Source organism: Nothobranchius furzeri, chromosome 4, assembly GCF_043380555.1.
Source record: "Nothobranchius furzeri strain GRZ-AD chromosome 4, NfurGRZ-RIMD1, whole genome shotgun sequence".
Classification (NCBI taxonomy): domain Eukaryota; kingdom Metazoa; phylum Chordata; class Actinopteri; order Cyprinodontiformes; family Nothobranchiidae; genus Nothobranchius; species Nothobranchius furzeri.
Window position 1 is genome coordinate 19451262 of NC_091744.1, and position 26939 is coordinate 19478200.

The 26939-nt window shown below is 40.7% G+C and overlaps 1 protein-coding gene and 1 long non-coding RNA gene across 4 annotated transcripts; both read right to left on the bottom strand.

The window, feature by feature from the left end:
• Positions 1 to 6608: 6608 nt before the first annotated feature.
• Positions 6609 to 20102, bottom strand: LOC129164285 (uncharacterized). 3 transcript variants are annotated; one of them, XM_070550180.1, is made up of 3 exons: positions 10833 to 11334; positions 10461 to 10725; positions 6609 to 10324 (listed from the first exon to the last, which is right to left on the bottom strand). In XM_070550180.1, the coding sequence occupies exons 2-3, from the start codon at positions 10542 to 10544 to the stop codon at positions 8924 to 8926; spliced, it is 1485 nt and encodes a 494-aa protein (XP_070406281.1). In that variant the 5' UTR covers positions 10545 to 10725; positions 10833 to 11334; the 3' UTR covers positions 6609 to 8923. The 3 variants fall into 3 exon arrangements, with proteins under 3 accessions (XP_070406281.1, XP_070406280.1, XP_054599787.1); XM_070550179.1 differs by lacking the exon at positions 10833 to 11334 and adding an exon at positions 20049 to 20102 and having other exon boundaries at positions 6609 to 10725; XM_054743812.2 differs by having other exon boundaries at positions 6609 to 10725; positions 10833 to 11333.
• A 383-nt stretch (positions 20103 to 20485) lies between these two features.
• LOC129164286 (uncharacterized) lies at positions 20486 to 23690 on the bottom strand. The gene is made up of 2 exons (XR_008563889.2): positions 23371 to 23690; positions 20486 to 23144 (listed from the first exon to the last, which is right to left on the bottom strand). It is a non-coding gene; the product is annotated as an uncharacterized lncRNA (long non-coding RNA).
• Positions 23691 to 26939: the final 3249 nt, after the last annotated feature.

Genomic DNA, 26939 nt, shown 5'->3' on the forward strand with positions numbered 1-26939 from the left:
AGAATGAAGCTGTCTGTCATCGGGGAAGCTAACTCCTTTTTACAAACTGCTTCTGGGGAAGAAAAACAAAAGTCAAATGGGGTGTGTGTGTGCATGCAGTCCAGAAAGAAAAACATACTTTGTTCATTCTACCGGTCTCCTCTCTCTTTGTCTGGCTGATATGATGACCATGTCATTAACTGGACCTGGTTTAATACCTTGTTTCCAAATAAAAACAAGTTTAAAGGTTATAACAGAAATATGTATACACATAATAATAGTATCATTAAAAGATTGTAACCTTGGTCCCCGTTTTGTGCCACTGTTGTTCAGTTTCTGTGCAGCTCAACACTGGGGGGGGGAGTTTCAGCTGGGAGAAATGTGCCGTCTGGTAGAGCTGAGCTGCCACATGACATCACAAGGCTGCACCTGCCACACGTACACTGGCACCCCCACCGGCTTTGAATCCCTTAGCACAATCTGTTACAACACAGAATATTTGTTAGAGTACAACTGCATTTAAAGAGGGACAAACATTGATGATTAACTTCACTTTACTCATTTTAAAATAAGAGTAGAACAAGTAATGGAAAAAATTTAAATTACTGTAAACAATGTTGTGCTTCTGTACGGAAGTGTATTACCGTCAGTGCGGGGAAAAAAACTCAGGCCCAGTATCTCGTAATCACGAGAAATTTTCTTGTTAAAACGTGATATAATTATCGTTTTAACAAAAAAGTTTCTCGTTATTACGAGATACTTTCTTGTTAAAATTAGAAACTTTCTCGTTAGAACGTGATTTATATCACGTTTTAATGAGATTTTTTTTTAAATAATGTGTTCTATAACTTGTAATAATGACATGAATAATAACGGTAAAACGGCGACATCTCGCGGGATGTTTGAGTCTCGTCAGGAAGAAACGGAGGCAGAAAAGATGGAGACTCCAATGGAACCACTTTGTGCCTTTTTAAGTCAGCGTAACTTGTCTGAGGAATGTATTTCTGCAATGAGGAGAGACAAAGTAGGTGACACATTTTAGACGCTTACCTACCTGAAATTAGAATCGATTTAACACAGTTCTATGTTACTGAATGTATCTGCAGTGTGGTGCCGTCTACTGGTAATATTAACACCCAGTTTTAAATGACATTTACTTGAATTTTACTTGTATTTTACTCATCTAAGCCTAACGTGTTCATAACCTTTGCTTGTTATAATGATTATTCATAGGTTTATTCACTTTTTATTGTGTGGCACAACAGAGCAGTAACTTCAGAACATTCTATTAGCCTTCATGAGCAGGTTAATGACAGCTGCCTTTATCAGCTCCATTAATTAATCCAGTCAACTACTGGCATGCTTTAATAGGTAAATATTTGATTTTATACTAATCTGTGCTCAGTGTGTTGAAAACATATGTTAATTCATTAAAAAAACAACTGTAAAAGGTAAAAATAACTGCTTTATTTACAGATTTGCATCTCTGAGGCTGAATGCATGGATGACAGCTGTCCAGCTCATCTCCAGTGATCTGATTCTAACCTCAAGACTTTGGGAGGAATAAGAAAACCACGACGGTATTCATGGATGCAGACAGGGAACGATTGCATTCCCTTATTAGGGCATACTTTTCATTAGGGTTAAAACATCAAGAAATGTTGCTGTCACTCAGCGCTGTTGATGGAATAGTGATCAGCCTCCGGACACTTCAAAGGATTATGTCAACACTGAGGCTTCACAGAAGAAAAAACAAAAGTGACATTCTTGATGTTGCATTATTTCTTGTAGAACAGCTACAAACATTTGGAAAACTACATGGATACAAACTGCAACACCTTAGATGCATACAGGAGGGGTTTGTTGTCACTCAGAATACAATAAGACATTTGTTGAAAATTCTGGATCCCAGAGGGGTGGAGTTGAGGCAGCGCAATCGCCTCAGGCGTCGACTGTACCACAATCCTGGACCAAACTTTGTTTGGCATGTGGATTCTTATGATAAACTGAAGCCATATGGAATTTGTATCAGTGGGGCAGTGGATGGTTTTTCCAGGATGGTTATTTGGCTTCATGCATACTCCACAAACCGTAATCCCAAAGTTATTGCTGGATATTTTATTTCAGAAGTTGAGAAAAGAAGGGGCACTGCAACCAGAATACGTACAGACATGGGGACAGAGAATGGCACAATGGAGGACATACAAAGATTTTTACGTCTTGATCATGATGACAGCTATTCCATAAACTGCTTCAGTGTAGGATCCAGCAACCACAACCAGCGTATAGAGAGCTGGTGGGCTTTCTTAAGGAAACATCATGCACAGTACTGGATGAACCGCTTTCAAAAACTGAAGGATTCAGATGACTTCACTGGTGACTTCTTGGATAAGCAGCTGGTTCTTTCTACTTGTCTGAACATCATTGAGGTGTGTTTGAGTTTAATAGTGATAAATACTGTATAAGGAAGGATGTGCACTTAAGTGCAGAATACGGTATGTACTTAAAGACGTTTCTTTGCTTGTTTTTCAGGGAGAACTCCAAAACGTTGTTCACTTATGGAACACCCACATCATCCGTCGGTGTAGAAATGTCACTGCTCCAAGTGGCCGACCCTACATGATGTACAAACTTCCACAGATTTTTGGACAAAATTATCTGAGGCAGGTTTCTGATTAAGCAGTGGAAACTTGTAAAGTACAATGTCTTCAGAGAGGACCATACCCATGTGATGAGACAGTGTTTGAACTATCCTGCATTCTGATGGCAGAAAACGTTCTACATGCACCCTCCACACCTGATGAAGCAGTTGAATTGTACTTATTTTTAAGAGCTTGCATACGTACAAACTTATGAAGCTTGTGATATTAGCTTTTTTTTTTAAAGGAAATTTTGCCCTGCAAAGGACTGGTCATGTGCCAATGGTGGCTCCACCCCTTGCCTGCAGACAGTTGGTGATAGACACCTCTCCACAAACTGTAAAGGATAAGCAGTCAAGACAATTGATGGAAAATAAAATAAAATGTTTCCTGCTTTTCATCAACTTATATGTATTTTGCTTTAAATTAGACCCTCATCATGATGTAAGAATGTTGCTGCTCAGCTTGATGTTGGAGAATTCTTGTTGCGAATGACAGCAAAAATATGTCGGGACACAAATGGAGAATTAACAAAATACAATCCTACCTTTACTCACTGCTCGATATATATTCTAAATATAATTTTCATTATTTATAAAAGCAAGACTTTCCTGTTCTCTGTAACTGAACACGGAAATCAGAGTTTTAAACTGTGATGAATGTGATTTGGGAATGGTAAAGTGAGCTGAAAAATAAAGTGTCACTCCTTTGGTAAACACTTGAGTTTTATTTGAACAATCTCTGTGAAAAATGCATTTTCAAAGATACAGTAAACATTTTTTTCCTCTAAAATGTAACAGTAAAGGATTGTGGAGGAACATTAACATGACATAGTAACGTGCATCAAACAAATGCTGTGAAATATCCTTTTGGATGGAGGTTTTCCCTCAAGAAGAATCACTCAAAGGTGAAAATAAAAATCTCAAGATTGAACATGAGGAAAAACTTAAATAAACATCAGAAACAATTTTAAAGTAAGTCTTTGATGTGAATCTGGACTTCATTATGCTCAATGCATTACCTCAGAAAGGAATATAAAATAAAAATGATGCTCTTTCCAAAAACATGACATAAAAATAACTGAGATTTAAAGCATGTTTTATATTGTTTAACTTAAAAAAATCTTAAGGTCTTCTGCAATATGACCCCTTAAACTAGTTATTTATGTGTTATTATCTTTTTTTTTTTTACTTTCTGACAGCAATAACAAAACCGTATTCATGCTATAGTTGTGCATTGCCTTTGTTTGTGTTCCAGACATAATCATGTCTATTTTCCTGAGTGAAATGCAAGTTTTCGTTTTGATCTTCGTAGCATACCGATAACACCTGAATCAAAACATTTTAGATATATTAGTGCACATTTTTTCCATTAAAAATGAGCCTTTTTGGCATGGAAAAGATCTTAACATGATATTTATCTTCAATCTCACACAATGTCCATGTCAAAGCACCTTTGGCTGCTCAGTATGCTGTCAAACTCCACAAGCAGCTCTGGGAAAGACAGGTAAGTCCATGGTAGCTCCAAGACTGGACCACATGTATGCGCAACAGGCCGTCGTGCTACTCCATCTAAAGATGTGAAGAGAACTTCAATGTTTTAATACAAAGCACATCTGAGCCAGCGGTAAATCGCAGAAACTTTCTGAGGCCTGCCTGATCCAGTTCTCACATACTGCTGTAAGTACCTCAGACTCTGGCTCTCAGCTTGTGTAGCGGGACTCGCTTCAAATAACTTAAGAACCTTTCTCGCTGTAGGTTTCATGTTCTCATACATTTCTACAATATTCAGTTAGCTTCTGAAGGCATGTGCAGATGTTGTTCTTGCAACTTGTGATATTTTTTCAAGAGCATACTTTGGCTGTTGAATGATAAGCTTATGTGCAACATTTAAAAGCACAGCTTTCAAGTTTTCTCTTGTTGGAATTGATTTAGCACCCATACGATCTAATAGGTCAATCAGTTCATCACGTTCATCACCGAGAAGATCATCCAGTAAAGCCTTGTTCACAAGATCCCTTTCTTCTGGACTGATGTAAGAGAGGAGAGACTCAAACAGTAAGTCAGGTGACACTGAGTGTTCCCCAAAATCTAATGCCACTGTGAAAGCTGGAGCAAGACGGCAAGGAAAATAGCCATGATCCTGAAAACCCTTAACAAGAATGCGTCCAACTGATTTCCATTCTTCCTCCTGCCACCTCAGTGTAAGTAATGGAACTCTCATGTCCTGCCCTTCAGCAAGACAATCCTGGAACTCTGTCCAGAAAGCAGAATAGACGTCAGCATCTGCTCCCTTCTCATCTATGAAAATAAATTTCAAAGGGTAGGTGAGCAAGTTGGGATCTTTGAACTGTGTGATTAGTTCATCCATTAGCTTTGTCCAATGAATCCAGACAGCTCAGTGTTCCTGTGTGCTTCGCTAACTGAAGAACTGACATTAGGTGCAGGTAGCATACATGTATGTGTAGGTTGCTCTGTTAGACTGGAAGTAGATGGCAGTGTATTGATTGTTAAAGGCTGACTGTTTGGATTTGCCAGGTTATGGGCAGATGATGGTTGACCAAGAATCACAAAGTTTCCTTCATCATTTGACAGACTGGACAAAACAAACACTGGGCCCATATCAGGAGATGCAGGATTCTCAGTGGGAGTAGATGTAGATGGTGCAGAGTTGTTGGAGAGTGACTGACTTACAGGACTCACAAAGTTCAGGGAAGTTGATGGTAGATTAAAACTCACAGATTCCCCTTCATCATCTGATGAAAGGGGCAGAGTGTCAGCAAGTTGCCATGCCTGAGGTTCACCGGTGTAAGGTCCTACCATAACCTCAGAGGAGTTAGATGACTCTGAGAAGTTGTTTTTGTCTTCTGGTTCATCGTTCTCCACTCTTTCATCTGGCACATTGATGAGTTCTGTGATTGTCAGTTCTTTCCGTTCCTTTGTGCAAAGATAAAATCTTAAAATTCCCATTTTCAGCAGGAAATAAAGTTCTCCTACTGTCATGTCTTCTTCTAAAATGTCATCCTCTTGATAATCTAAAATATTACAAGTGAAATCTTCCAGTTTTCCCTTTTTAGATTGTCCATTTGGAAAAAACAGCTCCTTTGCAACACTTAAAATATCAGATTTTTTTGCTTCTTTTGGCACATCCACTCTCCTCGTTCCTCCTCCATTTTTCTTGCGTTGTTGCTTGCCTTCATGTATCCATCCTAACTCAACCTTTCTTGTCTTTCTCACAGCCAGCTTGTTATTCCTTAAATAGGCTTTAGAGTGTTTACGAGTTGAATATGATTCTTCATGGTCCGACTCCTCTTGATATTTGTCAATTCCCATCTTTCTTCTGAGTTTTTGAAGCAGTGTCTGTCGCTGCACATCTCTCTCACCTTTTCTTTGGTAATCTGAGCAAAATCTCCGTGTGGCAATCCTGTCACCATAGATGGCCAAGCTGTTATCATCCATGCTTGCAATAGCTGATACGTCAGTCTATAATCACAATAAAATTGAAATTATTTCTAAATAAAATTAAACAAAATAAACAGTTTTAACTAAACACATATTTGCTGAACTTTATAGCACAATTTGATACATTATATACCTATTCTCCAAGAGCAAAACAATAAATATAATATTTTACTGTGTGTGTTCCTTCTAGAGCTTTGTCATTTCTACACAATGGACAGGGGTTACCTTCTCTAAATGTCAGAAGCTGAAGACTAAAATGTTACATTTATCCATAAAAACATATATTTTTAGATTTTCATAATTTATAATGTTCTGAAGTTACTGCTCTGTTGTGCCACACAATAAAAAGTGAATAAACGTATGAATAATCATAACAAGCATAGGTTATGAACACATTAGGCTTAGATGAGTAAAATACAAGTAAAATTCAAGTAAATATCATTTAAAACTGGGTGTTAATATTACCAGTAGACATTTCCACTGTAGCGTTATGGATTAATGCTCTTTTATGAAAGAGAAACCATGCTACGTATTAATTCGGAATATTAATTTTAATAAATCAATAACCAAATTTTATATTGTTCAGAAGACTCAAAGGTTGTTTTCATCCATAAACTGCCGATAATATCTGAGTGTCTGTGTTTCAGTTCAATGAGGAAACAAGTTTGAAGGATTAACAGTTTTAATTCTTCAAATTAAACGAATGATTTTGAAAATTGACAAACAGGAAATAACAATCACATTGGCAACTTTGTGGGACAATCTTTTAACAGTTTATATGCTGTTCTTGCTCAAATAGACCTTCTGGTGAATTTATGAAGATTGAGAATGTTGTGACATGAATGCGTGTGTGAGTCTGATTTTGCTTCAGGAAGAAACAGGTGTCTGAGTGAAGTGATGGTTTGGATAAACTTAGGTCTTATCAGAGAACTGCATCAAACGCTAAAACCGTGCTCTGTCTCACCGAACTCTTGTGGACCCTCTTTCGGATCCGGGCCGTGGAGGATGTTGTGGTTCATCCAGATGACACCGGCGGCTGACAGGAGACGTAGGTGTCGAACGGAACCGGTCCAGAGTTGCCCTCGGTACACGTGGATGGTAAAGCGTTTTATCGATGCGCTTTCTTAAGTTAATTCACTCAGAAATCAAAAGACTCGGTAATGAGTCTTCGTTAGAAGTCGCGATTCAGCTATTCTGCCTGGCTTGGCAGAAACAGCGTGAAAGGGGGGAAGAACGAGCCAACAGGCTCTGCCCCCCCTTTGGTTTTCAGGTCTGTTCTCTCCCGTTGTCCAACACGAACTGCCTCATAAAACTGAAAACTTACCAAAAACCTCTCTTCTCAAAGCAAAACGTGTGCGTCATCAAATGTGTCTGGAGTTTACTGTGGGCAGATGTGTGTGTGTGTGTGTGAATGTTTGTGTGCTTGAGTGTGAAGGTCAGTACCACACATTCAACATTATCTACTTAAGTGTGGATTCATTAATCCATTATAATTACCCCAAAGCATACTAGTCATTCATTTGATTAAACACATTTATAATGAGCAAAATGATAATGGTTATTTTAACATTAAAATCACGAAAAAGAAGTTTAAACTTTATGTTTTGACTTGGTCTGGGTACAACTCATGTAAACACATCTTCTGGTAGACTGCAGGTGGCAGATGTTATGGTTTCCTCCCAGACTCGCTGGCGTTCAGGTCTTAATCTGTGGGTGAAAGTTCTCAGCGACCCAGCTATGACCCAGCTGCGTCCAACACCACCATTGTGACAGAAAACCCATATTTCCTCACGTTACATTCCCCCCTTTTTGTGACGACATGGAGGTCAAGCAGAGGCCACCTGACGTCACAACCACAATAACGTGATGTACTCGTGAAGGTAGACATCCCAGATGAAGGCAGGAACGATGAAGCGTCACCACAGGTCTCGTGTAGAAGGGAGTCTATCCTGATCAGATGATTAAGGCCAAAACTGTTGCAATCATTGTAAAGTAATCCACTTAGGGAATCTTGAAAGCAGAGCTATTTCAATAGCAGTTAATTTTCATCAGCAATAATGCAAAGGTATTCAAAGGATAAGCAGCTCGTGTGTCACACGGAGCTGGGCAGGTGATGTGTTCCTCAGGCGTAGTCCAGGCGAAGTCCAGTGACGACCTCGACACCGCTCGAACCACGACCGAAGCCCCATGCGACAGGAAACCAGTTGAAGGATGGTGAAGACGACCCCTCTGATGGGATGTAGTCCATACGAGCTCGGAGAAGGAGACAAAGTGAGACAGCCCACACGATAGATAGCATTTGATGCAAAACAAAGAAATCAATCAAAACCTATTTATGGGTGCCTCTGGGAAAATGTGGATGCCTTTTGTGAATTATCTAAAGAAGAAATGTACTGCACCCTGTTCTACGTGTCATATAAAAACGTGATGCAGAGAAAACACAAATAAAAGAAAGCAAATCCTAACTGATATGTGAAACTCAGCAGGCTGCACTAATTAAAGGCATATATATAAAGGAAATAATCATGAAAATGAAGGGCAAACTTGCTTGTGGCCCTTTAAGGGAAATAGTAACAAAATAAAATTAAATTTGCTATCAAATATAATCATGCTACACAAAGCACTAATAAAAAGATAGAGATGTAAATCAGTTCTAAAAATGTAAATCAGTAGGTTAGTAATCCCTAAAGATGTGAGTTAGTAACAGGACCCTGGCTGGAGGCAGGTAACCTGAAAAAAAAAAAACCAAAGGATATCACATTTGTTAAAAATTCATCCCACAAACGAGAGAATTTGTAACAGTCCACCAGTCAGCGGAAAAGAATCCGGTCAGAATAGAGTCGGTCAGAATAGAGTTTTGAATCTGGTATTGCGGACCCACAGAGACACGAGTTTGGACGTATCTGTGGGAGCAGGCTCATAAGCGATTTGGTTAACAAACCGTTTGTATCTTGTGTTACGAACCCACAGGGAAACTTGTTTGAATTTACCTGAGGGTTCCGTTTGGAACTGGAGCGAAGCTGATGGTTTAACTGTTGGATCAGAACCTGATTTTACCTGCTCAAAGTTGGGTTGCAGCTTTACGGAGGCGACTTTGTTGTGATCAGAAATAGTAGTGAACTGGAAATGCGAAAATGATGCTCGCAAAGCAGGAGGAGGCTCCCCACCCCCCTTTTGTTTCTCAAACTTATGCCGTGTCTGTGAGACAGGAGAAGCATAACAAAGAACAGTTCTTAAGCTCTTAAAAGCCCTAATACCAAGAAGATGCACATTGTCACCTGAATCGTGCTGAAAGAGTAGGTGTTCAGATGTCCAAAGACCTGGAGGTGTTGGACTTGGAGGTTCTGAAAAGGAGTGATCCAAGGATGGTTGTGTCACGGGTGTCAAAGCAAACCTAGCTATGTTTAGAATCAGATACAGACATGACACTAGCTTTAGGAACATGGTCTGTCCTGAAAACTGAAGCCAAGAATACTTTATTCCCAAGAATGATGGAGGTTCCAACACTGATTCAGAAAAACCCGGTTTAACCAGAGTATTTACAGACTGACTAGAACTCCGCCCCGTAGAAGGTGCAGCACCTAACTCCGGGTCGGAGGTCAATGTTGTCAGCTGAATTGGTGGAAGGTCAGTGTCGATTTCTGCAATGACCCGCCCGCTCGGAGGAGGCGTTCCCCCGAACCGGTTGAAGTCCGCAACGGAAAACTCAGAGCCACTCAGCACCCCCCCTTTGTCAGGAGGGGCCCCGAGCAGAGCATCACTGCACGCACCTACACCTCCCGGGCCGGGTTGCCTTCCCGAGCCCGTGAGAGAGGTGTGCGCAGCAACCACCGAGCCACCTTTAATATCGCCACTGACCACAGGACTGCTGGAAACCGCAGGGTTTTCTGTGTCGTCGTGGTCACCTGTAAGAGAAATCACAGGAAAGAGAGCACAGAGGCCCGAGACTAAGTCACACCCCTGTGAAAGGAGAAAAGAATTGGCCACCGTATTAGCAGAGGTCACAAACTGAAAAGTGACAAGGTCATTCACATAAAGGTCAAGATGTCCGGGCACAAACCCCTTAAATGGCATGGTAGCTCCGTCCGGAGACCACAAGTGTTTCACGGCGGCTGACGTATCCATCACGCCCCGATAAAGAAGCTGGTTTGTGCATGAGGCAGACTGACGAGTAAAACAGACCTCTGACTGAAGCGGTGGGTCACAGCCTGAAGATTTCACACCCATGCTGGAGAGATGTTCAGCCTTTAACATGGATGACAGAGGAGAAGCATTAGGAAACAAAGGGTTAAGCATAACCTGTTTGTCAGAGAGGTTAACCATAGGCTCAAGAGATTTATTCAGCTTAAAAGCAGCAGAGAAAGTGTTGTTTATTTCAAACCTTGATGTTGATGGTGGGTTTTTGACCCCCTGGAAGAAATAAAAGTAAAGAAAAAGCGTTATGACTGTAAACAGCATGTTGCATGAATTCACGTCATGAATTGCAGACCAGAACCACCTCCGACCCCGAGCAGCTGGCACCGAACCGCAGCCACTAGTCCCCACTGCTCCCGACCGGCGGCACCCGCCTAAAACGGGCCCGTTCGGGCGGGCGGAGGGACCAGCGATGCTCGGCCGGTGAACAGTCTCCTGCGTCATGGCATGTTCTGGAAGCAGAACGTCAGAGAACCTTACACCAGGTGTAACAGTGCAAGAAAGATTTTGTCGTGTCTCGTCCATCTCCCATTAAGTTCAGAGCAACTCGCGTTTTTACCTTCTGAGCCGACGTAAAACTCCGGGCAGATTCCTTAATATGTCTCACACAAACAAGGACTGTCCGTAGCCTACTTAACTTTATGACACAGGGTAAAACAAGGAATTGTTGATAGAGAAATGAATACACACAACTTCACAAGATGGAAGAAAAAGGCATGGATCCGAGCGATGGAGGCTGTGAAAGCCGACCCGATCACCGGTCCAAAATAAAATAATAAAAAATAATAATAAACCCTACGCTGCCGAGATGCTATCAGACGGACAAACGTAGCAAACTGTAGATTCTACACACCGTAGCGATTTACAAGAACCACCGCCAATGCGGGTTTTGTGAGGACACAGACTGAATGTGTCAGAAATGGTTTGACAATCTAACGGGACTTTAAAAAAACGCACGCAATCTGAATGCAGTAACGCGGGACGGCCATGCTTCGCTTTACGACGTTTACCTAGCAATCAAGATGCGGTAGGAGTCACCGAGCATTCCGTTGAAAATATATGTAACTCTCATATAAGCTCTTTTATTATTCATTGTTATATGATACTTTTTTCATTATGGAATCATGTTATAATATCAAAGGCCTCTCTGTGCTTCTCTCCTGCATGAGCTCTAAACAGCTGCAGGAACTCCAAAAGGGAGTGAAAGTGTTCCTTCCTTCAGTTCCTCAATACAAGAACAACTGTCTTTGTTAGCAAAGGATGTTGTAGGATGTGTCCTGGTCATCTCAAGGTTGCATGTCCTTGGGATGAATTGGTCTTTCATTAACAAGGCTATTAGCTGACGTGCATCTGCAGGTGCAGATGGCAGAATCACGTGTGTGTATGGCAAACTGCGTATGTTACATTCCTGTACTCTTCAATAAAAATCAGCCGTTTCAGCAGAACGGCGAGAGTCTGTCCGAAGCAACTGACGGGAGCAGGTCGCGGGACCTGCTGTATGTTGCAAAGGCTCTCCCCCTCATGAGCGGTGAAAACAGTGACTGGACTTCTGATCATTTGTCTCCACATTCTGCCAACTCAAAAGGTGTTTAACTCCATCTTCTCCGTACCCGTGCTTGGTCTAACAGAAGAAAGACCAACAAATTTGGCGTCACGAACAGGATTTTTTTCTTTTTGAAGAAAAAGGAGTTTTTGGAGGACAATTTGACCAACCGACCCAGTGAACGATCTTGGCACAGAACACCGCGGTGGAAAACAAGGTGAGCAGAACCTTATTTCTAAAAACTGCTCATTGGATTTATCCAAAGCCTTTGTGTCCAGAATCATAGTAGCTGTGGTCCTAAAATAATAGTTGGAGAAGAAAGTGGAGACAAGTGCAGAAAAATAAGAGATTTTTTGTAATGGTTTAATGGTAAAATAAGATAAGGATTTTACAATGGTTCAATGATAAATGAGATAAGGAAATAGTACAGAAGAGGGATGGAGGCCCAGGGTTATTAGAAGAGCCCTAAAGTTCCATTTTCCAGGTCGTGGCTGACCACACTATTTGCTGACGAGCGAATAGAAAATATAACGAGGTTATATTAAGCTAGGGTAGGGCCTTAGGGGTTGGAACCCTAAAATAATGCAGGTCAGGGACCTGGTTCGGGTTAAGGCCCTGGGAGGCTAAAGAGAGCTCCCTAAATTTTGAAGCACAGGTCAAGGACCTGGTTTGGGTTAAGGCCCTGGGAGGCTAAAGAGAGCTCCCTAAATTTTAAAGTACAGGTCGAGGACCTGGTATGGGTTAAGGGCCTGGGAGGCTAAAGAGAGCTCCCTAAATTTTAAAGTACAGGTCGAGGACCTGGTATGGGTTAAGGGCCTGGGAGGCTAAAGAGAGCTCCCTAAATTTTAAAGTACAGGTCGAGGACCTGGTTTAGGTTAAGGCCCTGGGAGGCTAAAGAGAGCTCCCTAAATTTTAAAGTACAGGTCGAGGACCTGGTATGGGTTAAGGGCCTGGGAGGCTAAAGAGAGCTCCCTAAATTCGAAAGGTCGAGGACCTTTGCATGAGATGAGAAAAATGTTCTAAGGTAACTGTTTTTGCATAAAATGAGCAATGTTTAAAATATGACAAGCAGCCCAGTTGAAGCCACGAGAAATAAGGTTTTATTGAGAAAGTCAGCAGAAAAGGCGATGAAGGAAAAAGGGGTAGATGTTAACAGTAGAGGTAACTGGAGCAAGATTTGGGAAGTGAAGGCTGCAGAATCGAGAGAAAAAGGCACAGCTGTAGACAAGCTTCACTGTGTGTGTAAGCTGAGTTCAGCCTGTGTGTGTGAGGCGCAGCAAGAGGCTGCTTACGGCTCTGGATTGAAAGTGCAGCACTAGGAGAGTGCAGAATGCAGAGCAGAGTTTTGGGAGCTCCGTGTGTGTGTGTGTGTGTACAGCGCTGGATGGTGTGTGTGAAGGCCTGATGCGGTACCAGAAAATAAATAAATAAGATAAATAAGAGCTTTAAAAAGTTGCAACTCGTATATGTAAATTACACTGCAGTGCTAAAATTAATGTTTGGAGCTACGCAAAATTCAAATTCTGCAACCCTGTTCTGATCAGTCTTTGAACAGAACACCATAAGTTAATAAATAAAAGGTTTTTAAAGTAACATATGTGTATGTATGTGTGTATGTATGTATATGTGTATACATATATATACATATGTAGTGTACAAGCGTGATAATCATTTGTGTGCGGAGCAGCATGTGAGGGACCCCGATCTGGGGGTTAAGTGGCCTGGAGATAAAATAAAAAAAAAAAGAGACTGTGACAAACAAAGAATGTCTCTGTGCCTTGTGAATGAGTGGATGCGTGTCTTCTTGCATGAGAAGTAAATGCTGCTTTCGCTGGACCTTCTCCTGAATGACTCAGTTTTTAATAGAGGGAGCAGCTGCTTGAGAAACGGTGCGGTCCATGTTTTTGCTAGACGGTTATTTAGTTCAAGAGACTGTGGAAACAATAGAAAAAGAATTTATCGTTAGTGTGATGACAAGTAAATCCTTTAAAATACAAAAGTTGCATGGTTGTGGTTATAAAGGAAGTATTTTGTCTGATTATGGGCCGTGGAGTCAGCTGGACTCCCTCGCTCCCTCTGTTTTTCTGTGTAACATGCAGTTTTAAGCAATTTGTGACTTTAGAAATGATATTTTTCGGTGTTTTGAACGTACCTTAAGGCTCCTGGTTAGGGTATTCAGGAGATCCTTCCTCTCGGACAGATCTAGTGAGAATGACTGGAGTTTCAGCCTGGGGACCTGACTCCACCCACTTTTACACACAAGAATCCCATAGTCTAAAAATAGCACAGGGTGCTGCGAAAAGCAGCTCTGAACTTCTCAGGATCATCTTTATGAAAACCATAAAATTAACAAATAATCAGTCAAGAAACAAAATATTTGTTAAATCTTGCTATAAAACAAAATCCAATAATTGTCTTGCCTCAACTTTAAGAACCATTAACGTTAATGGCTGGATTTTGGGACGCTGAATAATGAAAAAACAGATAAACTAAGTATTATTTCCTGTAACCTGGCTAGAAACTGTACCAGGCTGTTTTGAGTTAAAAACTGGTAGTTATTTTCCCAAAATAAAATAGATAAATAAAAAATGAAAGGAGGGATCTTGCATTTGGGATAGATTGTGCCTAATGTTTAAAACCTGTGTAGAACTGATTTGATGATTCAGAACAAATTGTGCATAGGAAGTAGTCTAGATTTACCTTTGGGTCAATAAAGTTGACTAATTATTAGAAACCATCGTTGATTTTGATTTGTAAAAAGAGAAAGTTCTGTCATTTCAACCCAATCAACATATTTAAGGAAAACGTTTGCTGTGCATTGTGGCGGGCATGAACTTTACTGGGTGGGCCTGTCACAACCAGCTGCAAAGAATGTTTGGGTCTGACTTCTATACAAAGAGAACCTGGAAGCCCTCACCAAAAGCTGTGACTTATAACATCAAGACGGGGAGCACTACAAGATGGACAAAGAGGCAGAAACTTATTTGCCCTGCTGCTGATGAAACAAAGTACAAAAGGGGGAGCATGTGTGCTAACATGTGAACTTTAATCAATGACGGTGGTCATCCTGGACTTACAAAGAGAGGCTCAAAAGAGACTGTTTCCTATGGTTACACCCAGTAAAAGAGTGCTTGCTGCAGTCAGGTAATGAACAAGGCTTTTTGGCAACAACCAGTTGAATTGATGAAATGTCAGAACTGTGGAAAATTTACTAAACTACTGTAGAACATAGTTAACTGGAAAAGTTAGCCTAAAAAAGAGATAATAATAATAACAATAAATAAATAAATAATAGGATTAGTAACCTGGATTTCAGCCCAACTCACCATTGGACGTCAATATAATCTTTATTGTTTTAGGATTCTCAGCTGCAGCGGACATGCAGTAAAGCCTTATTTTCTTTTCAAAACGGAATACATCAGCGTTATCACTTATTTTCATTGGTTAAGGAAACGGTGTCTATTTATCAGTCTAGGAGAACGCTTTAGGCTTCAACAGTTCTCTCCTTCGAGCAAACATGCGCAAATTTCCGGACAGTTTATAGTAACGTTCCATCCCATTCCATTCATTGCATAAAAATAAACATTAAATGAATAATTTGGCATTCAGCTGACTAAATGATTCATGGAACATCTCATCCGAGACAACAGTGTTGTTTCAGCTCCGTTGAGTTTCCCAACAGATCTAGCCAAACCTAGCTGATCCTATATTTTTCTATCAGCTGTAAGTTCTAACGTAGAAAATAATGTTACAAAAATATTGAATAATGGTACCCCTCATTCGATAAAAATTATGTTCACATTTTTATCTTGTGAAATCTTTAACATAATATTTTTAATTGGCCTTTTTGACGACAATTGGCTAAAAAGTCTTTAAGATTATCATCACAGGATGGCATGATAAATAAGTAAATAACATAAATAAATAAATAGATAAAAATAAGAGAGAAAAAGCTAAATTAATTAAATGAAACGTAATAGTAATAAAATGTTAAATTGATCTAAAATCTGTCATTCAGTGCCACCGGAAAAAGGAAGAGGATAGGGGAGTATTTCTTAGCACAAATCACGTTATTGATTTAGCAATGCAGCTTAATTTCAGATGCTTTAAGGATGATACTAACTTGTGTTGTAGATGGAGGAGTAGCACAGAAACACACTTCTAGATGAGGAGATAAGGAAAAAAACTGCTGATTACCAATACTATGCACAAACAAACCTGTAACTGCAGTTTCGTTATTTATGAATTAACCTTAAGTAGTGAATTAATTCTTAGGATTTCTTGTGCGAGTAGTGTTCTTAAAAAAGAAAGAAAGAAAGAAAGAAGGTAAGAAAGACAGGTAGTTTAGGTAAGGGACAACCTGAAACTATTTGGTTGAATTGATAGTAAAAGTGGTTGTCCTAATTTCTAATTGGAGAGATCACACCGCAACATGAGTTTAGAACGGCAGTTATGGGAAGTTTTGTTGGATTAATTTGATTACACGCTTTAGGTCTTATTTTTTTTCTTTCCACTGATTTAGCGTTAGGTTAAGTGTTTTCACACTTTCGCTTCAGTCTGACATTTGCTTGGTGTGTGAGGGCACAGAGACGTGTATGGACCGTGTGTTTGACTGTGTTTGTTTTGTTTGTTTGTTTATTTATCTATATGGGCATGGCCGAGCCTTGAGAAACATCAACAAAGCCATTGGACTATTCTGAGTAAATTGACCAATTCAAATTCAGGATCCTGAAACAATTTGGCTATAACCTCTAATTGATGAAGGACATCTTAAGAATTCATTGTACAAGGCTTCCTCTCCAGTGTTGCCAGAACTGTTATAAAACCCATGCATGGTTGTATATTTTAGTTTGATCATTTATACTCATTGAATTATTGTTGTTTGCTTTGTGTTTTAATTTCTTTGTAATTTTTTCTCTGTGACACAGGTGGAGATGCTGGTGGCAAAGTGGATCCCACTCATTTCTTTCTCCCACACACATTCTTACTCTCTCCCTCTCTCTCTGTGTATGTGCATGTGTATGTGTTTGTGTGTCTGTGTGTGTCCATGTCGTGATGTCACTGTACCTTTAATTGCGCTTGCTGTTCGTAACTGTATGTGTCTGATGTTGAAGGTATCAGAGGCTAGGGTCAGTAAGAGCTAGGACATTTTTGTGCATAACCTTTAATCCCTAGGCGATCGGTTCGGGGAACTTCTGGTCCGGCCAGAGTGTGAATCTTCCTACCAACTATCTGCCGAGATCAATTGGACTGCACAAGCCGAGAAAGCCTTCATTGGACCAAGACCACACACACGAAGATACTTCGCCTTCGGTGCCAGGCGTCTGGGTCCTGCTGAAGGTCACCAAAAGAAAGTGGACGGAACCGAGGTGGACCGGACCCTACAGGATCACAGAGAGGACGTCACACGCTGTCCGGCTGGACGGCAAAGGAGACTCCTGGTACCATTGGACCCAGTGTGCTGCAGCGGAAGAGCCACACCGCACCCTGACCGAGGTTCAAGAGAACCTGTCACAAGGAGAGGAGCCTAACCTGGAAGAGAAGCAGCCGACATCTGCCTGACCAGAAAAAGGATCCAAAAACCAGGAAGAGAAGTAGCTGACTACAGTAGCGTGCCAAGCTACCAATTCTGCGGGACGAGGTAGCATGCCAAGCTGCCACCACATCCTGCAGGACGAGAATTGTGATATCATCACCCCCTGCAGCTGCCTGGAGCCAGTGAAGGGACCTCAACAGGGGGAAGAAGTAACCACCCTATGAACATTCTACAAGGGTTATATTTGACACCCTCATTTACCTTACAAGGGTTATATTTTACACCCTCTACTCATTTTATATTATTATTCATTTACCTGTTTAGTATTAGATATATGTTTGTGCTCATTGCATTTCTACAACTTAATGTACATATTGATCACTCACTTGTCCTGGCCAGAAGAAGATTCTGAGGGTAACATAATTCAACAAGAATCCTTTACATTAGTCTGGTATCCAAGTAAGCTGAACCGGTTGGCATACAGGGACAGTAGGTTGGGGTTGTGGAACGACAGATACTTTCGCGATTTCTCTGATTTAGAGGATTTGGTAACAATAGCAATTTTAGCTTATAGCGCGTTCTCTGGTACTGATTACAGCAGCTACAACCCATACAATTTCTTAAATTAACACCTTCATAAGTCTAATTATGTCCTGGCCATTCCCTCCCATCCTCACGTGCAGGCAGCGTCTCCTGATCCTACTTCTCACTGTTATCCTGCTATGTATCCCATTGGCTATTTTGTTCCTCTGTAATGACCTCCCCTTGCCACCCTCACCCCCTACATCCCCTAAGGATACCCCGCTAGCACCAACATCCCCAACAATACGGCCTCGGACGGTAGCTTAACTAAGGCCTTAGACGGCCTCCGCTCTTTGACAGAAAAAATGAAATCCCACTCTGGTGTAGACTCTTGGCTTGATGTATTTGGTAAATACAAATCCCTCGTTTCCTCCGTCCTGGTGTCCATGTCTGTCTTCGCTGCCATTCTTGTTACTTGCGGCTGCTGCTGTATCCCCTGTCTTAGGCAATTAGTCCAGAGATTGATAACTATTGCCATCTCTCCTCCACCTGCTGACCCAATTATCCAGATGCCCTTGTTACTAGCCAATCCTAACATCTATTTGGGAGGGGAACCCTCTGATGACAGTGATGACTCTCATGATGAAGAAGATGATGTTAGAGTGTGAGAATGTTCAGTGATTTATGTAACAATCCCTTCACCTGTTCATTTCTATGAGTTTTTTGATTGTGTTGTTTTTATTTTTTGATCATTGATGACCTAGGCATGCCCACTCTGTGCCAAAAGGCGTTCGCCCCAAAATGGGGGGACATGGGGGAATTTTCCCTATTTGACGTACGATAATTAGGGTTTTTCGCCCTCATACGGTGAGCATGCGATCCTTTCATGTTGTAACATGTTCAGTTAAATATATGATCATGTTTTTTGTATTACTTTACTGCTGGAAATATGAGAAGCTGTAATCTGATTGATTGTTTCTATTTGTATTTTAAAACTTTGCTTATTGGATTCTTTTTGATGGAATTTGGTGTTATTGTTTTGATTTCTTATATCTTTATTGAACTCTTAAAAGAGTTCAAAAGGGGGATTGAAAATATATGTAACTCTCATATAAGCTCTTTTATTATTCATTGTTATATGATACTTTTTTCATTATGGAATCATGTTATAATATCAAAGGCCTCTCTGTGCTTCTCTCCTGCATGAGCTCTAAACAGCTGCAGGAACTCCAAAAGGGAGTGAAAGTGTTCCTTCCTTCAGTTCCTCAATACAAGAACAACTGTCTTTGTTAGCAAAGGATGTTGCAGGATGTGTCCTGGTCATCTCAAGGTTGCATGTCCTTGGGATGAATTGGTCTTTCATTAACAAGGCTATTAGCTGACGTGCATCTGCAGGTGCAGATGGCAGAATCACGTGTGTGTATGGCAAACTGCGTATGTTACATTCCTGTACTCTTCAATAAAAATCAGCCGTTTCAGCAGAACGGCGAGAGTCTGTCCGAAGCAACTGACGGGAGCAGGTCGCGGGACCTGCTGTATGTTGCAAAGGCTCTCCCCCTCATGAGCGGTGAAAACAGTGACTGGACTTCTGATCATTTGTCTCCACATTCTGCCAACTCAAAAGGTGTTTAACTCCATCTTCTCCGTACCCGTGCTTGGTCTAACAGAAGAAAGACCAACACCGTCTAAAAAGCGCACGCAATCTGAATGCAGTAACGCGTGACGGCCATGCTTCGCTTTACGACGTTTACCTAGCAATCAAGCTACGGTAGGAGTCACCGAGCATTCCGTTTAAAAAGCGCACGCAATCTGAATGCAGTAACGCGTGACGGCCATGCTTCGCTTTACGACGTTTACCTAGCAATCAAGCTACGGTAGGAGTCACCGAGCATTCCGTTCAGATTCGGTTTCTATAAGTCGCACATGCAATGGAGATATTTTCCACAATAGCTCGCCCACAGTGTCAACACACTGAGACGAAAGGTGTCCGAGAATTTAGTCTCGGTTCTGAGGTTCGGAGAATTTATTGATAATTTTAGGAACTGAGGATAAGCTGCTCACGGTAGCTCACCCAGCAATGGTCAGAGCGGAAACGTAGCTTTCCGACCTGAGGTTAGACTAGAGACGCGGCGGCGCGTCAAAATGGACAGAATTTAGTCAAAAGCACAACTCACACGTTCGCTCCGAAGGCGAAGATGGGATAAATCAAAGTTAGGTCTAATTTGCGGTCAATTTGAGATCGGAGATCTTCCCGGTCAAGTTTCCACCAGGACGCCTCCCGGAAGAGTGACTTCAGCGGAACAATTTCCGGTTAATTTCAAAATAAGACATCAAAGTGAAACACAGAGAAAAGCGTTGTTTGTAGCTTTTAGATGTAAGAAAGCAGACATATCGCAGATATAGAAGACTGGATACGCTCGCCATTAAATGTAGCGTTATGGATTTATGCTCTTTTATGAAAGAGAAACCATGCTACGTATTAATTCGGAATATTAATTTTAATAAATCAATAACCAAATTTTATATTGTTCAGAAGACTCAAAGGTTGTTTTCATCCATAAACTGCCGATAATATCTGAGTGTCTGTGTTTCAGTTCAATGAGGAAACAAGTTTGAAGGATTAACAGTTTTAATTCTTCAAATTAAACTAATGATTTTGAAAATTGACAAACAGGAAATAACAATCACATTGGCAACTTTGTGGGACAATCTTTTAACAGTTTATATGCTGTTCTTGCTCAAATAGACCTTCTGGTGAATTTATGAAGATTGAGAATGTTGTGACATGAATGCGTGTGTGAGTCTGATTTTGCTTCAGGAAGAAACAGGTGTCTGAGTGAAGTGATGGTTTGGATAAACTTAGGTCTTATCAGAGAACTGCATCAAACGCTAAAACCGTGCTCTGTCTCACCGAACTCTTGTGGACCCTCTTTCGGATCCGGGCCGTGGAGGATGTTGTGGTTCATCCAGATGACACCGGCGGCTGACAGGAGACGTAGGTGTCGAACGGAACCGGTCCAGAGTTGCCCTCGGTACACGTGGATGGTAGAGCGTTTTATCGATGCGCTTTCTTAAGTTAATTCACTCAGAAATCAAAAGACTCGGTAATGAGTCTTCGTTAGAAGTCGCGATTCAGCTATTCTGCCTGGCTTGGCAGAAACAGCGTGAAAGGGGGGAAGAACGAGCCAACAGGCTCTGCCCCCCCTTTGGTTTTCAGGTCTGTTCTCTCCCGTTGTCCAACACGAACTGCCTCATAAAACTGAAAACTTACCAAAAACCTCTCTTCTCAAAGCAAAACATGTGCGTCATCAAATGTGTCTGGAGTTTACTGTGGGCAGATGTGTGTGGGTGTGTGTGAATGTTTGTGTGCTTGAGTGTGAAGGTCAGTACCACACATTCAACATTATCTACTTAAGTGTGGATTCATTAATCCATTATAATTACCCCAAAGCATACTAGTCATTCATTTGATTAAACACATTTATAATGAGCAAAATGATAATGGTTATTTTAACATTAAAATCACGAAAAAGAAGTTTAAACTTTATGTTTTGACTTGGTCTGGGTACAACTCATGTAAACACATCTTCTGGTAGACTGCAGGTGGCAGATGTTATGGTTTCCTCCCAGACTCGCTGGCGTTCAGGTCTTAATCTGTGGGTGAAAGTTCTCAGCGACCCAGCTATGACCCAGCTGCGTCCAACACCACCTTTGTGACAGAAAACCCATATTTCCTCACGTTACACCACACTGCAGATACATTCAGTAACATAGAACTGTGTTAAATCGATTCTAACTTCAGGTAGGTAAGCGTCTAAAATGTGTCACCTACTTTGTCTCTCCTCATTGCAGAAATACATTCCTCAGACAAGTTACGCTGACTTAAAAAGGCACAAAGTGGTTCCATTGGAGTCTCCATCTCTTCTCCCTCCGTTTCTTCCTGACGAGACTCAAACATCCCGCGAGATGTCGCCGTTTTACCGTTATTATTCCTGTCATTATTACAAGTTATAGAGCACGTTATTTCGAAAAAAAAATCTCGTTAAAACGTGATATAAATCACGTTCTAACGAGAAAGTCTCTAATTTTAACAAGAAAGTATCGTAATAACGAGATACTTTGTCGTTAAAACGATATTTATATCACGTTTTAACGAGAACATTTCTTGTGATTACGATATACTAGTCCTGAGGTTTTTCCCCGCACTGACGGTAATACGCTTCCGTAGGAATGGGGTTCCATAACAGACAAACAAAACATTTTAAAAATTGAGTCAAACCAATCCTACAACTAAGAAGACAAAGCCAGATTTGAACAAGAGATTTGGTAGCAGAGGCTTATCTGTCCATCAGCAGCAGGTGAAAATAAGCCCAAACCGGATCCCCAAATGAAAAATGAATGAAAATTTAATTGGGAGTTTTTACTTCATATTTTAGAAATAAAAATGACGGGGGGGGAAATGTATGACGTCTTTTTAAACGAAATTTTCTAGTGCGACCTGCCTGCTTCACTTGAGTCACTGCTTATTAAGGTCCGTCCAAAATTACCGCCAACCCAAAAATGAAATCCTGGCGCCGCGCCTGTTATAAACCTCTGCAAATTGTTGTTCTTCATTTTATCAAACTCACACTTTGTACAGCTAATGTCAAGATGTAAAATTATGAATTTAGTCAAGCTCTTCCCTCCCTCCCTCTCCTGTTTCTCCTTAAACCCGACATTGACTGTCAGAGAAACAGAAGAGGGAGGGGAAGAAGGAGATGAGGCAAACAGGGTGAGTGTGATGTAGAGAAACCAGACTGGTGTGGAGGTGAAGAAGAAGAAACGAAGAAAATATCATTTCTATAGCGCCTCTCAAGATAAAAATCACGAGGTGCTTAAACAGGTGAACAAAACTGCTGGAAAAGTTTGGGTGTTGAATCCCCCACGGGTGCGACACCCATGGGGGGCCCCCAAGGGAAACCTGTTCAGGGCCCCACAAAGGCTTGGGCCGGCCCTGCCCTCAGCGCTTCGAACAGCGAGAAGTCGCTGTTCGCATCTGCAATCAGATTTCACGATGTGAGATTAGGGCGGGCCTTTAAATGAGGATGGGAAAAGTTAAACAGTAAAGCAAATAGTGATGTGATCAAAGACAAGCTGCCCCACAGGGAAAGGCTCTGTGGACATCCTGATTGGATGATGGACGGTGGTTAGAGGGAGGTGGGGTTAAACTTTACCTGGTGCTTCTGTGCATGCAATTCTGTTAGAGAGGAAGGGTGTTCTCCAAGCATAGGCTGTGAGTAAGATAAATTCAAAGTAACAAATTAACCAAAACTTTGAAAAATGAACGAGGCAGTAATGGAAAACAGGCTAAAAAACAAATGATTAAAAGAAGAGTAAGAACTAACTAAAAAGAGAGGTACAATTTGATGATGGATTAAATTAAAACATGAATTTGCAGAACAGACTGAAGAAGAGAACAGACGTGAACATCATTTTCTCTAGGAGTTTAAGTTGTACCGGAGGAGAGGTCGTTTCTTTTGTTCCCGAGTTTTGCTTTGCTGTCCAGTTTTTCTTGAGTCAGTTTTTCCAACAGTCTCTGATTTCAATGTGGAAACACATGCCTGTTTAGATTAGGGAGTTTTTCATGATTATTTGTGTCTCGTGCTGGCGTGGCATATTGTGCTCATTTCATTTTATCTTAACTGTACAATGTTTTTTTCCTCGACTTCTGAATTGGACTGAGTCTGGAATAAAGAAGACTTGATTATCTTTAGTTGATTTCACTTGTGTTATTCTCTCGGAAAACAATGTTGGCTGTAAACGACTGTGACTACTGCAGTCATTTTGAAATCACAAAATTAATATTATAAAATAAAAACAGGTATTTTTCTTACTATTATCAGTTAATTAAGAGTAGAACTCTACTTACCTGATATTAAACCAAACATAAATATACTTGGTAGAAAATTGTGGTTAACAAATATGTTTAGACGTTGTTTAAATAGAAAAGGCATGTGTCACCAAAGGAAATGAGTGTTATCAACCACATAAGAGCGTTTTGTGGTTTACTTTCGGACAAATGTGGAGCTAACCACTAACGTGTTTTCTCTGGGGGGTTATTATCTGCTTAGTGAATGTTTAATCAGAAGAATTCCAAATATATATATTTAACCGTAGATTTTAATACCACAAAAGAATAAATTAAAATTAGAATTTTATTGCTAGAGAATGTGTTTAAATGTTTTGTTGGTTTTGAGCGAGTTGTTTTCTATCTCGGCAAAATGGTTCCGTCCGTGGTCACGAGGCAAGCAGAAGTCACTTCCGCAAACACCTTGAGTGAAATGATCAATGATATGTTTTTCCTTCCGATTTATACTGAAGATTCAAAGGAGTTGAATAAGGGTTAAACTGGGTTTTCATTTTGGGTTCTGTTACAGCCCAGGGCCATTTGGGTTTATTTTCCCTGTGTGTGTGTGTGTGTGTGTGAGAGAGAGGAGATGCAGCACCTGGCTCCAATCTTGCCTCCCAGTTAGACTCTCCCAGCTGATCCTGATGATCAGCTCTGCCAGCAGCATAAAAGTCAGCCAGCCCTCAGTTCAGGGAGCAGCAGGCCAGGCAGGTTCTCTCAGGTGTGCTGTCTCCTCAGCAGCTTTTGGTTTTGTTAAGTTAAAGTATAATGTGACAACTTTGGTGGGAGCATAGGAAACTCTCTGTGTTTAACTGTTAGCCTTTTTAGGGGTAAAGGAAACTTTACCCCTTCGCTTGTTTTAAATAAGACGTCACTCGGAAATTAGGAAATTATGCGATGGTCTTTTGTAGTTGGTATTAATTTGGTTAATATGAGAGTTTAGTTGTTACTCGTTTTGCGTTGCTGATGTGTCTTATTAATCTGTGTTTTGCGTTTATATTTATGTAAATAAATGTTGTTTTGTTACTTTTAACACGAGAACATGCGTCCTCAATTGTTACCCCAGGCCCCCTAGACAGCCTGGATCGTAACAGGTTCCAAGTTTAGATATATATAATAGGAGTAGAACGCCCAATGGTTTGTCAATTTATACAGTGGAAATGTTAGCCATTTCAGTTTACAGTGGATAGAGCAAATAGAATTGGGAATTTTATTATTTGTTCAGATTCAATGTCAGCATTAACGTCAATCAGTACGATGTCATCAGCTACAAGAAGGGATATTTTATATGAAATATATGAATGTTTGTTCAGATTACATAAAACTGATTATGTTGTTAGGCTTATGTGGGTTCCAGCTCATAGGGGTGTAGAGGGCAAAGAAATGGTGGATTTTTATGCTAAACAACCTACTTGAATGAATGATGTGGTGAGCATCCCGTATAGCATGGCAGAAATTAAAGGATATGTTAAGTAGATATGGACAGTGGCGGTTCTACATGGAATTACTCCCCGGGCAAAGCCCCCTTTGAGCGCCCCCCCCCCCCCCACACACACACACACACACACCACCACCAACACACGCATGTTTTCTACAAACAGGCATGTTTTATTAGAACGACTATTGAACATTCATTTTTCTAAGTTGCACATATTTACATTAATTACTATGAAGTTGTCAGAATGTAAAGCAAAATACATTATATACTGTATCAAAATATATAGAATCAAATATACAAAAACAAACAATAACTAAATATTAAGAATATATGAATATAATATATAATAAATATTCTAAATAGCAAACATATTTCACACATAACAAACCAAAGATAATCACTACAGCATTGCACTTAGAACAGAAAACACAAACCAAAATTAAAACCTAACCTTAATGCAACGTCATCAATAATGTCATCATATGAAATCTGCTCCCCTACTGAGTGATTGATACCAGGGGTGCAGATAGGATTTTCAAACTGGGGGGGACAAAGTTCCAATGTACCCTCCCCCAAACACATGCACGCACACACACACACGTACACATACACACACACCCACACACACGCACGTACACATACACAAACTATTGCAAGCACCTTAACTAGAGCTCAGTCAGTTTGTGTAATTTCATCCAACGGTTTACGTAAAAACTAACTTTTATATACGTGTTTGAAGCCATTATGCAACAAAGCTCTGCCTGATCAACACTATAAATGATAAATGATCCGCACTTGTACAGCGCCTCTCAGAGTAAGGACTCCAAAGCACTTTACACTACAGTGTATCATTCATCCATTCACACACATTCACACACTGACGGTGATGAGCTACGATGTAGCCACAGCTGTCCTGGGGTGCACTGACAGAGGCTCCCCACTATTTAATTCAGTCATTTGTTATTCTTCCAATCAAGTACTAACCAAAACCTCATGCTTTATGCCAGTGGCTCCCAAACTTATTTAGCCGCGCACCCCCTTCTATGTCCCGACCATGTCGACCCCCCCCCCCCCCCCCCCCCCCCCAGCCCCCACATCGGGGCATGGCTCTCTCTCTCTCTCTCTCTCTCTCTCTCTCTCTCTCTCTCTCTCTCTCTCTCTCTCTCTCTCTCTCTATATATATATATATATATATATATATATATATATATATATATCAGATGTCAAGCTAAACAGACAGGGTTAAAAAAAATTCCCCATCACTTTCATTTTTATAGTAATTAATAAACATTCGATACCATTACAATTTCCTTTGATTTCATTTTAAATAAATATTTAGAGTGCCCAGGTAGCACATAAACAACGCAATTTAACGGTTTTCTTAAAGTAGGAACGTTTAACCTGTGCGGCCAGAGCGCTCTCCTTCCTTCTGCTCTGCGTAAACCTGAGCTGATCACCTACTCAGGGACTTCGGACTGGGGGGGGGAAGGGTACCGTTTACCCAGGGCCCACTGCAGGGAGGAGCCCTGAGACAGCTTTGAATAAAAATGTTTTATTGTTGTTGTTTTTCCCCCCAACTTACTTAATGTCTTAATAAACTTCCCTTTACCTGGATAAAGAGGTTAAGAAACAGAATTTCGCCTTAAAAATAATAACTGAATAATCTCTGAGGCATCTATCACCCCTTAAAAATGTGCAGTATCAATTTCCTTTGATTTCATTTTAAATAAATATTTAGAG